This window comes from Anabrus simplex, chromosome 1 (assembly GCF_040414725.1).
Source record: "Anabrus simplex isolate iqAnaSimp1 chromosome 1, ASM4041472v1, whole genome shotgun sequence".
Classification (NCBI taxonomy): Eukaryota; Metazoa; Arthropoda; class Insecta; order Orthoptera; family Tettigoniidae; genus Anabrus; species Anabrus simplex.
Genome location: NC_090265.1, coordinates 225,518,144 through 225,531,547, shown reverse-complemented (window position 1 = coordinate 225,531,547; position 13,404 = coordinate 225,518,144). Strand labels below are relative to the sequence as shown.

General features: G+C 37.4%; 2 protein-coding genes across 7 annotated transcripts in view; one reads left to right on the top strand and one right to left on the bottom strand.

Moving 5' to 3' along the window:
- The window catches only part of LOC136885986 (uncharacterized), a 188,654-nt gene extending 181,994 nt beyond the window's left edge, over positions 1-6,660 (bottom strand). For 3 of the 5 annotated variants that reach the window (XM_068230979.1, XM_068230959.1, XM_067158702.2), the window contains exon 1: positions 6,216-6,505. The gene's annotated coding sequence lies outside the window, so the exon portion shown is untranslated. The other 2 variants (XM_067158714.2, XM_067158708.2) reach the window with 2 other exon arrangements.
- LOC136886032 (uncharacterized) overlaps positions 5,758-13,404 on the top strand; it is a 69,932-nt gene continuing 62,285 nt past the window's right edge. Inside the window, exon 1 of one of the 2 annotated variants that reach the window (XR_011019111.1) lies at positions 5,758-5,882. Coding sequence is in view for 1 of the 2 variants with exons in the window: in XM_067158748.2 (XP_067014849.1) it covers positions 7,176-7,424 (249 nt within the window). In the remaining variant the exon portion in view is untranslated. Of the gene's footprint in view, positions 5,883-7,175; positions 7,425-13,404 lie in introns of those variants that run through there. The other variant, XM_067158748.2, reaches the window with a different exon arrangement.

Here is a 13,404-nt window from a genome sequence, read left to right as displayed (position 1 = left end):
TGTACCATGGTTCCCATTTCATTTACCGTGAACAGTCCAAGATATCACCAGTAGCCTGAATTGCACCTTGGTGGCAAGAGATCCATTGTCTCATGTGACCGACGTACTCGTACCCAACCATCGGCGTGTACCAACTGATACTCGACTCATCTCTCCAGGTGAACTTTTCTCAAGCTTTGAATATTCCTTTGCCCTTTTCAGTCATTGTGCTTTGTTACAGGTGCTGAGCAAAGGTAACCTCATGTGATGCTTGATTATGTACCCCATGGCAAGGAAATGGTTCTGTATGGTATGGCTGCTCACACGTTGTTGTTGTTGTTGTTGTCTTCTACTGAAGTGGTGAGTGATCTGTTGCACTATGATTCACCTATCCACTCTTACAATCTGAGCTAGCTGACAGGACGTGTCATCAACGCATCGTACACCATGACAGTTTGGTTTTGCCCGAATCCATGTACTCACACTACATTCTTCACAAATTCAGATATGGAGTTTGTGATACATCTAGCACTGACAATCTGGCCGCAATCAAATACGCGAAGGTCTTGTGTCTAACCCACCCTGTAGTCAACTGTTAATCATACAGCCTGTACGAGGTCCAAAGTCCTTGCTGTTATATGCCATGCTCTTCTATTACACTCGGCGGGCTGAGCACAGCCCTGTTCCTTCACTATGGCAAGTATCTCGAATTTATGAGTGTATTTTGTTATTTTTGGAATTTTTATATTGATCCAGGAGTTGAGAAAGTAGGAAATACCTAACAAATTCAAGTTAACATTATTTTAATTGTCTTTCAATCAACTTCAAATTTAAATTATTTTTAACTATCCTTCAACCAATTTCAGTTTTACAATCTTAATCTTTTTAATTAATTTTCAGATATTTATTGATTCCTCATTATTTGATTTATTGATTTTGCCAAGTCAGCTTTGTATTTGCACTGTATATTATTTTCTTCATTGTAATTAAATTTGTAGTTGTATGTTTCTTCCATTTTGCAATTTTTAAAGTTTGGTGAACAATGATGTAGATCCTCCACCTCTTTATTTGCCTTCATCCTCCCCAATTTGTGTGCAGCTGTAGCTATCTGTTTTTATGTTTTACATAAAGAAGACAATATTTTCAGGTTTAGATATAAATTATTACCAAGCGGGACAGCAATATTTAAAAATGCCACAGTGCCACTGGGTTTTTGTGACATTGCCTGGCGCAAGTCTTACATTGGCTGAAATGAAAGACATATTAGATACAGTAGTTAATTCAATACAATTCTATTCATAAGTGGCTGATGTTAATTATTGTAGGAGACAAATAACATCGTAGTGGGCAATTTTCAAGTCAAAAAATAAATACCAATGAACTGACTTCATATTTACAGCTGTTATGTTACTGACATTATTTATTGTGAATTAAATGATCTGGCTGGTTGCCTAGCAAAACCAATTGCTAATTATATAGTATAACACGAGAATATGTTTCAATACATTTGACAATTTTCTAAATATTCTACACAATGTAACTTCTGTCTCAACTGTCCTAACTGTACCACAATGGTACCATTATCTCTGGAATAAGATTCCCTATTCAATGATATGTGATGAGTTGGAATTGATGCACAGAAGTCAATATGAAGTCCATTTTTTTTAAATTTTTATTTTCTTACATTTTCAACACCACATAATATTAACTGTAAGGGTGTATAGGTGGGCCGGGGTAAGGTTGCACATGACAGCTACGCAAAATGTTGGTCACACTGCAGTGGCGCACGAAGCGATGTTGCCGCCATAGCAACAGCTGATTGCACGACACATAAGATTTTAGAAACATGAGAGAAATGTTTTTAATGCCATCGCGACGATACACGATACAAATGAAATCGGCCGACAACAATCGCACTTTCAAGACACCGATTAAGTTTACAATGAAATATATCACACAAAATGATACGAGATAAATCTACTACGAAGTTCTTATTATCCCAATGTTAGAGAATGCGTAAAAAATTGGCAGACAAGAAACTCACTTTAAATACACCAATAAATGTTACGATAATATACACCGGTGCTAACACGAAAGATTTCGAGTAAAATCTATTAAATTTACGAAGATTCAGAAAAGTTATTCTTCTTACCTTGTTTACATTGGTAGAGGTTCTATACCCTCCAGATCACTGCCATCACTACCGTCGCCTTCTTTGTTGTTGTTGTTGTCGTCGTCGTCATCATCGTCGTCGTCGTCGTCATCGTCCAGGCAGACCATCAACTCCTGACAGTCACTGATGATGCCATCTATGGCCATCGCCAAGTTAATTAATGTTGTGACATGGCTAACTTTCTTCCTCCAAGAAGCCGCATCCACTAGAGCAATACCCTCGTGGAACAGTCTTTCCACTTCAGTAATTGTGAAGGATTTGTTATTTGTGCGAATGCAGTGTTTCACATCACTCCATACCAATTCAATAGGGTTGAAGTGACAGTGGTACGGCGGTAACCTAACAACCCCATGTCCTTGTTCCTTCGCTACCTCATCAACTACGTACGTCGGTGAAACTGGTTTGTTTTGTTTCACCAGTGCATATAAGGCTAATTTAGTCATACCCATATGCGCTGGGATATTTCTTGCCTGCAGCCATTCCACTAACAATCCTTTACGGGCGCTCGAAGTAGGGATCTTGTCCATTATTACCCAGTGGTAAGGTGCATTGTCCATAACAATTAAGGAAGGGCCTTTGAGCTGTTGTAGGAGCTTCTTAAACCAATCTAAAAAGCGAACATGGTCCATATCTTCGATATAATCGCTGGTTTTTTTCGATCGGAACATTAGAAGACCACCTTCCACAAAACCACTGGATGAACCAGCGTGCGCTATTATTAATCTGGCGCCCTTCCCAGTCGGTTGATTACCGGAGCTTTTAGGACTGTCATCAGTCCAAGATTTATCAATGCACTCCCCAGCATTCACCCACGTCTCATCCAAACATATTACCTCGTGGAGATCCTTACCGACAAGTTTATTTAAAAAAATACTCCTAGCCATCACGATGTGCGACTTTTCAAGCAACAGTTTTCTTCCGTTGAGTTTTTTGTATCTGAAACCTAAGGCTCGCAATACCGATTTTAAGGAAGTTTTACCCCCGGAGAAAAGATTTTTCTGTTTAAGGGAGACTAGTAATTTTGCCACCACAGGATATTCCTTCCTGCTGTAATAATCGTACACGTGTCTACGTACTGCATCAGCCTGGAAAGAATCAATTCCTGTAACAGGAGATGGCTTAAATCGTTTCTTTCCTGGCGTGCTAAGAAACAAGTCCCCACTCTCAGCCCTGTTTCCGCCACTGCTAGGTTCCCCAGTCCATTTTTCCTTCAGTTCCTGGAGGAGAACACCTTTCTGAACCACAGTGCGCTTTGAAAGCCCTAATGTTTGACTTGTACGTTCCACGACTTGATCTGCAGGAACAGAGGGACGACCATGCAAACATACGAATTCCCTCTCCCTCTCGTAAAACTCGCGAGTTCTCCGCACTAATTCACATGCCTGACTATTAAGGGGCACTCCTCGGCGCAAAGGATTATCACTTCGCGATTCATCATATTGTCGTTTCCGTGACATCGCACTGCACTAGTTACAAAAAAAAAAAATCACAGTTATCTCACAAAAATCACCACTTTCATCAACGCGCGAACCACACCTGACCACATGCTAGCAACGACAGACAAGCGGCAACACTTCAATACGGAAGTCAAGGTAGTTATAGATGGCACCACTATAGTAGCCATATTGCCAACAACAACCAAATGAAAATAGTTCATCTTTATTTTGCAGCTCACTTAAACATTACAATTTTTAAAAAATGCTCATGTTTTTGTAAATATATAAAAGGTTATACGCACTCTACAGAATTAAATACGAACTAATATGTATAAAATCGATTAACTGTATCTGACATAAAAAGTAATGGATTGGTCATTCTGATTGACGGGTGACGTTCTTCAATTATTTTTTGTAGTAATGCCAACATGAACTATAACTGTCAAGTGCAACCTTGTAGCGGCCCACCTATAGGTCAACTGCTGTTGGACCCAGAGAGAGATTTCTGATGATACCCCATATAAGGGGGTAAGAATTGATATGTACACTGTCAAATTTCAGATATTCAAAAATGTTGCATATGTTCAATATTTTACTGCCACTTATTTACAAAGTTAATTTGTGTACATCATTTCACTTGTATTTGTTAGCCTGTTTGTTTACAAATTAAATGAGACCATAATCTTACAAATTGGTCAGCACTTTCACAAGCTATGGCACTCTAAATTGTACTGAGTGCAGCTAATAGTGCTCAAAGCACTGAGTCCCTGCAGGAAGAGGTTGTATCATTGCACTAAATTTATTGTCATGCCATTTAGGCAAGGCCTTGAGTTGTCTATCAATGTTGGAATATCAAATGTATCACTTATATAGTGTGCCCCAAAATTCTCCACACACAGAGAAAAGGTTTTGCTTTTCAGTAATCATGAATATTTCTATTGTGATCTGTAATACTATAAATATTTTCTTTTGTTGCAAGTAAAATGTCACTGTCATGGAAGACCGCATTGAGATAATCTTTCTGAGGTGGTCAGGTACTGGTATGTCATACTGTGGATACAGCTTAGCAACAGTATCATGTTCTGATGTCTTCATTTAGTAATCTAGATGATATCTGCAATGACCAGTTGAATAACCATTATGATCTCTGGACCACAAACCCCTTGATTTTTACCTGTGGGGACATTTGAAGTCCATTATCTACCAGCTGAAAGTTTCTTCATTGAAACCTGCAGGCACATGATGCCATACATCTTGTGAGATGTTCAGCAAACATGGCACAAACATGTTGATCTTTGCCTGGAATCTAATGGCCAATATATTGAGAGTGGTGGTGGTGATTAGATTCTTCTGTAAAGTTGTATTATTTAGTATTACCATTTAATATGAAAACTGAAATACAGTATATTGAAATAGAAAAAAAGTTTTCTCATGTATGGAGATTTTTGGGACACCCTGTAGTTAGTCAGAAACAGCCCCTTATTTTACATTCTTTTAAAACAATTTCTGTCATCCTTTATTACTCTTAATATTTCTAAAATTGTTTTCTTTTATGTCATACTTGTTCTTGTCATTTTGTCCCATATCCACATTTTTGTTGCTTCAAAGTGGCTCTCCTCTTGATTTCTTAATGTCCAACTTTCACATTCATAAAGTAATGTGCTGCATACAAATCACTTTGCAAAATATTTCCTAATCTCTATTTTCATAAGCTTACTGGTGAAAAGATTTTTCTTTGTCATAAATGCCTTTTGCCAGGGCCATTCCTCTCTTCACTTTATCATAGATCTGTTGTCCACTTTAATTATAGCCTAAGCTTACTTTCCGTATCACAGTATTTCTTTACCTGATCAATTTGGAACAGTACCATAAATCTGCATATTTGTTTGGATTTCTCTTGTGTCCTTCCTTACCATCATTACCTTAGTTTTTATTTCATTTGCATTAAATTTCCTATTTAAATATGTCACTTAACACTTGCAACATTTTGTTCATTTCCTTTTTTGAATCATCCAAAGTCATCAGCAGATCTGATACAGTGCATCTTTGCACTTTGACATTTCTTGTCTTATTCTTTATCATTATGTGCTTTCTGCAACTCGTGAGAACATCTTAATCTCATTTTCCCCACATGAAGCATCAAAGTTGTTACAATTAAGTCATACATAAAAAAGAGAGGCAGAAACACTTTAAAATATTTACAATGATTCTACAAACCAAGAGTAGCAGATTTCATAACTGTAGTACAGCACTTCTCTACAAGCTGCTGAATACCTGCTAGAGTATAATTGAAGGTTGTATTATTATTTTTAATAAGATGTGTTTCATTTTCCTAAAAATTTCTAATTCTTACTGGCATGTGAGTGCTAGAAATTTCTCTTTAACATGCCAATAAAGCTAGTGATTCAGATCTAGATTTCAACACTGATAAAATGCTAACAAACTGAGAAACAATTAAGTTTCCAAGTAGGTACCAATACTTAAGAATTGAAATCCTATAGGGCATATCTTTATGGGATTGAATAATACTAGACCCACAATTCCTTGGTAATCACGCTGGAATGGGAACAACATTTTGATAAAATAGGTGTCTGAAAACCAGTAATTTATGTGCAAGGCGTACTTACAATACTTCTGTGTCTATTATGCACACATGGCTACTAACGATGACGACTGATGTTTATAGGTCTGTGCTACTGAATGCACTTCAAAACTTATTCAATGCCACCACAAACTGACGGCCTCCTTCGGCCCTGGGAAAGCTACATACTTTTCTTCTTAGAATATTAGACGCTAAACTGCATGATTCCCACTTCGAAATGAATACCCATTCGAGCCATTTCAACTTCAGAATCACAACATGTATTTTGCAAATGGGGTATTTTCCCTGGTGGCAAAATCATACGAAAAACAAAATACATACACATACACATACCACACTACTCTTAATACTGTCTCCTGCCATGACCTCATTCTACATTTGAACGAATGCACATCTTCACATGCACAACCTCATCGTAGTGGTTATATTTTCTCACTACGACCGCGGGATACAAGAAATTTGGATCGAGCAACTAAAATGCCTCAAAGGAGTGTAGCCCTAAACATCAAAAGGAGAAATCGGATAAAATTAACTGTCGCAGGCCGAGACCGGACGAACACTGTGCAAAGTTGGTTCGGTAATAAAGATTAATACATAGAAATAACAATTTCCTTTTGTTCTTTTTCTCTGATAACGGCCTGCAAAAGCATTTCTACAGACGGTAGCAACTGACACGTTTTATATCCGCCAAGGACCAGTTTTCTTCTGGTAATGGTACTGTACTATAAGACAAGACACGCTTTTTTTCGTGGTGATGGAGCGATAACAGGACCATCAGGATAGTCTCAAACGCTGAAATCAGTGAAACTCCAATCCTGTAATAATGTTCTCGCGTATTATTCCGTTCACCTCCTATCCAGCATGGTGTTAGATTCAATTGCCGGTACGTTTCAACTACCTTGTGTAATGTAACGAAGAAGAAGGTACAGTAGTGGTAACGACGGCGTTCTCTTGCAGTCGCTATTGTTCTCTTGCATGCGTAACTATGTTAGAGCCTGGTGGTAGCTCTTCAGCCCACCAGCTTTTCAAGAATGATTGGGAAGGAAAGTTTCTATTCACAGAAATAAACGGTATGGCACGGTGCTTGAAGTGTCACAAAGTTCTTGTTCATGTTAAGAAATATAATCTTAAGAGACATTATGATTCGTATCATGCAAAGGAGTTCGATAAGTATAACGTTGAACGTCGTGCTGCACATATATTTCGACTGAAAGCACGCCTGAAGATACAAGGGGTAAGTAATAGTCGGTATCTAGTTATTTATCACAGTGCAGAATGGGCCCAAAGATGACTTTACAGTTAGTAAATAGGCTTACACTCTTAGAGTGACCGATTCCTCAAGCAGATGTGTTTCACTCCTAAAATTTTAAATTCCACTAGTTTTAGGCCTAAATAATTAAGGAAACTGGCCGAGTTTTTTTACTAATTTTGGGACACACATTGGATGCTTTTATATTTGTAGAAGATTACTTGATCTATGCATTGGCAATATCTATTTTGTATACTGCATTTAATTAATGGTGTAACAAAATTGTTCATTAATTAGCACTACTAAATTTTATTATTATTAATTAGGAAATATGCACAATGTGCAAAAGTTTACGTTGAGGAACAGAATCTTGTCAGAGATTCTGCTCTGAGTTAGTAGTACCTACATAGTGTGATATTTGTCACAAGGAAGTTTGCATCTATCACATATAGCCTAGTATGCGAACCTTTTCTTGAGCCCTGAGCTCCATAGTACTGAATGGGACTATACACAGTCCTGTCTTGGATCTTGGAATTGTTTATTTGCACATATCTTGTGATGGAACCCATGGGTTGCAAATCTTGTCATGATGTGTTGGAGGTTGAAGTTAGCTTGCTTCCAGTCATTGGTTGTCATTGCATCCGTGGAGCAAAATTTGCTCCATATTTCGGTTCTGTTTTGTTGTCTGTGTATATTTTCTTGGAAATCACGGTAGATGTCAAGCCGTGAATTATTCTTAAGTCTTCTATAAAGAATGTTTCTCCAGTAAGTTCATAGGCGAGTCTTGATAGGCCGAGAACAACTTTCAGCAATCTGGCTTTCACTTTTTCCACTATAGCTAGATCATGGAGGGATTATTTGAACCACACAATTTCAATGCCATATGTTAGGCTGGATACAATTTTGGCATAGAAAAGCTTCATGCCAGTTTCTAACTATACTAGTTGTATGTTCTTTATATCGTGTATACCCTTTATTGCTGCTGTAGATCTATCTTTTATATGGGATCTGAAGGACGTGTTTGCTGTTTGAAGAGTAATGCCTAGCTATTTAAATGTGTTCACTATTTGTAATGGCTGATTTTTGTGTCCTTTGCTGCTATTTTTCCCTTCTATGGAACACAAGGCAGATTAATCGACAAGATGATCTAAAAAAAAAATACTCTTTGGCAAGAAGAAAGTCCAAAGACCTCCTTCAGGAGAAGAAGACAAATCACATAGAAACAAAAGCTAAAGAGCTTGCAGAAGAAGTTACACAAGACCCTTCTGTCACACTAAGAAGGAAATCACAATATGTCAACAACATAGATATGCAGACTTGAGAAACCCATTTTTCCCAAACATTGAACATTACTGGTAGGCAAATGGGGTTCACTATCCAAATGTATGACAATGAAAATATTCATTCTCAAGTATTTACTAAGAAATACAAGGCAGAAGTTCTTAAATCAACCAAAACACAAGAAATCTGGAGGCCCTGATCACATATTTAATGAACAAATGAAGCAAACTGTATATCTGTTCCTGGACATTTGGATGAGCTTATTAAATAAGTGCATGGAAGTTGGAAACATCCCTGATAGTTGGAGAAAATTGATGATCAAAGTCCTGCACAAAGACAAAGTCGATTCAGAAGATACAAATTCGTACAAAGGTGTCGCACTTGAAAGCAATATATTGAAAATACTCACCAAATTATTAGCGAACAAACTAACTGAAGAATTGGACAGCAAAATACCAGAGGAACAATTTGGTTTCCACAAAGGTAGAAGCACACTCCATGCAGTAACAAACTTGCTTGACAATATAGAAGAATCTTTACGACATCCAAAAGGAAATCTCTACTGTGTATTTATTCACTATACAAAAGCCTTTGATCACCTAGACAGGAAAAGCTTGAACAAGCTCTTGGAAACGCACACCCCTGAGTAAATTATTAAGAAATATTCTAGCATATAACAGTGTAATTATTAATGACTCCACATAGTTCGTCTGAGATTATCCAAATAAACAGAGTCTTACAGGGAGGCGCTGTCAGCCTGCTAATGTTTAATATCACAACCTCTGACATTGTGAAAGCAATTGCAGGAACGACTAACTTATCACTGTACATGTACGCAGATGACATGGTTCTGGCTTAAAGAAACAAAGAAGACCTTCAGAGGGGACTGGACAACATATCAACCTGGGCAGATGATAACAGCTTAAGAATTAACAATAAGAAAACAGTACAAGTGATCTTCAGAAAAGGAAGAAAAAAACAACTACATTTTCCCAGTAGAATAATGCACCTTTGAACAGGCTAATATTGCCGTAGATTGATAATGACTTCTGAAAATGATAACCTACTCTTGAATTTTTATGCAATAACAGTATGTTGCAGAAACTGATAATCTGAAATAATGACTGCAAATTATTTTTTATCTGATTGAATGTATTGGCTAATTTCTCTTGTTATTAAGATATCTAGACACTGGCAGTTTACAAATTATATATTTCAGATCATTTTAGACAATTTTTTGTTTTGTTTTGCTAATGGTTTAATGTCCCGCTAACACACTGAAGGGTTTTGGTGAGGCAAAGATGGGAAAGGGCTAGGATTGTGAAGGTAGTGACTGTGGGTTAATTGAGGTACAGCTCCAGCTGTTGCAAAAATGGGAAATCATGGAGAACCATCTTCAGGTCTACGAACAGTGGAATTCAAACCCACCATCTTTCAAATGCAAGCTCGCAGCTACACAACCCTAAGCACATGACCAACTTGCTCGGTTCAGTTGTTTCATCAATACTTCCGCACTACCAAACCTTCACCACATACACGTACGTTATAAAAGTAAATGTACTTCTGGGGATGGTGGGTTACTGAACATCGCAAAAAACACATCTCTCCTCTGACACTTATTCTACGTAAGATTTAATTAATTTCTACTTCCTTAAATTGTTAGAAACGTAAGGGAGTAAGCGTAAATTTTACCGTTGTTTCTAAGAATAGTTTACCTGCAAGGTTGCAATAAAGTTAACACCGAATGTTGGTTTAATTCAACATATAAACTCTAGGTGCTATGGATATATAAACAACTAAAGAATCATTTCAAGCTATATGTTCCTTGTATCTTCACATAGAATCGATCATGATAATAACAAATCAATTTTACTATTATGCTTATTACATTCTTCTCCAGATCAATTTAAAACATAGTCCTGTAAGTAACATGGAGGTTTCATTACTTTGCCGGAGCTGCGGGGTAGTTGTTCCCATCCATTTCTTCTTTCTTCCTTTGCAGTCCTCGTTCAGATTGGCGTCATCACCTTCCATTGTGTGTGAACCTCGAGGCGGCTTAGGAGGGGTCATATCCTGGTTGCGATTACTTTCGACCGGTTATCAGAACTTCCCATTACTTCCGAGGCAGCTTGTACTTCGCTGTCACTGTCACTACTTTCAAGAATAATTTCCTTGTCGGAATTAACACAGTAATCAATGTCACCATCAGTACTGTCACTAAGTTATTCAAAATCAAGCGCTTGATTTCAAAATCGTCAACAAACCAGGCTGCCATTTTGATTCTAAGAACATATGAAAGTACTTTCACTTCTACAGCTAGGTAAACTTCTCCAGACTGTTACTTGTTTTTCAAGGACTTTCAAAAGGGGAAGATAAAAATATAAGTATTCAGCTGGTATCAATATTATTGCCATCTGGTGACCAATTATAATCCTATGGCAGAAGAACGACGCTGTATCTCAGTAAGACGATGCACTTGATGAAACAGTGCACCATCTCCCGGAAAGATGGTCCACAGTTCTAGGGTTAATATAGCTATATCATCATTGCCAGCAACAAAGCTCGACACAAGTCATAATTTTTTTTGCTATTTGTTTACATCGCACCAACACAGATAGGTCTTATGGCGTTGATGGGACAGGAAAGGCCTAGGAATGGGAAGGAAGCAGCTGTGGCCTTAATTAAGGTACAGTCCCAGCATTTGCCTGGTGTGAAAATGGGAAACCACAGAAAACCATCTTCAGGGCTGCCGACAATGGGGTTTGAACCCACTATCTCCCGGATACAAATCATCAAACAGTATCCACTATTACTATGGCATTTGATAGTGTAGGCATCACTGTTGGTTTTGTTTCATACTCTCTGTCTTTACTTTCTTTATGCAGCTTCTTACACATAACACTGATCCAGGATTTCATTAATAATTTCAGACTGTCGAACTTTGACATTGTTGTCATATGCTGTTTAGTCCGCAAATGTTACGTTTTCTTCCTCATCCACTATGTCACACCAGTTATCTGCTTTCACGAAGTTTTCACTTGCAGACTTAACGTTGGCAACAAGATAACCAAAGCCAGCTTTATTGAAATTATAATGTTTAAAGGAACTGAATTCCATGCAGATTTTATGAAATATATATCACATCCAAGATGTTTATCTTCCTCATTGTGGAATGAAGAGAAGCCAACTACCTTTGAACTAGCCTCTTGCTATACTTCTGCTTTATACATCATATGATTACCCAGATTGAGAGGCTGCTGATGACTTGTGCAATTTACTGGAAATAATATAACATTCACATTCTGAAGGTATGATGTTTCAGCAGGATGTGCTACACACTGGTCAACAAATAAAAGGATTTTTCACACTCATTTTTAAAACAATGTGGACTCTTTTTTCTTCCTATTATTAGAGGAACCAACTTTTGTGTTCCACTTTCATTGTAATGCATTAGAACTGTCAATTTATTTTTTACTACTTTCCTCCATTGAGTGTCTCGCTTTTAATGTGCAAAGGTTTTGTCACGTAAATGATGAAAAGTTAGTCCCATTCCATCCACATTGAAAACATCATTTGGACTCTAATTCTCTCTTTATGTTTCTGCAGTATCTGAGTTCATATTAGCAGTCTCATCTTGTACACATATGTACACTAGATTATACGTGTTCTTAAATCTCTCAAACCAACCATCGGAAACTTGAAAATTTGATAGTCCCAGCTGCTATGCTAAATTATCTGCCTGGGCTTGATCCATGATTTCTTAGCTGGAATAGGAGACACACAGGCGTGTTCAATCTACTTCAGTACACACTGTCCAGCTTGGGAAATTGACCCTTGCACATTTGTTTTCTCTTGTCATTTGCTCCTTTGCAAGCATGTTGATTTTATTTCCTCTTGCGTAGTATGGTGTTCATTGTGGATGGAAGACTGTCAATTTCTATGTAATATCCACATGCTTCATAAGTGGTTGTTTGTCACAGTTTCTTTTTCTTCATAATTAAAAATGCACTTTGCAAACTTTGTTCCTAAGGCACTGAATGAACGTGAGAACACAACACACATCAATGGAAACAATTGAGAGCTGCTCTTTGTAGGCATGCTAATGAGACAAGAGAGAGTGTTTGAAAGAGAAGCCATTTCTTTCACTTCTTGGTCAAGAACAGACCCCATACGCTGTCAAGAAGTATGGAAGAATTCTTACTCCATACAAGATGCATGCAATTAAATTTTGAACTTAGTCATTGACACTGGGAAAAATAATATACAGTTGTATTCCTATCAACATTTGATCGTAAGGCGAGAGGGAAAATGCATCAATAAGAATATGTTAACATGGATTAAATAGCATTAAGACTAGGACTGACAAAATATAAGTGCATTAAGCAGGAAAGCATGCTAACAGAGAACATAGTAGTGAGATTCCATTGTACATAACCACTGAGTATCAAACTGCAATTTTCCATGGTTTAATACATTCCCATATCAAGAGGAACAGCACACAGAGACTTAGACAGGTTATTCAAATTGCAAAATGAGGTAGTTACATGTATGCTTACACTGTAAGTCGCTGTTCTCCACCTGTTTCCTGTGTATGTACATTTTGCTCTAGCTTTCTTACCTGAGCACAAAAATGATGATGAGTTATGTTTTTTCATTTTAATAAAATTTTATTTTACTTCTGTAA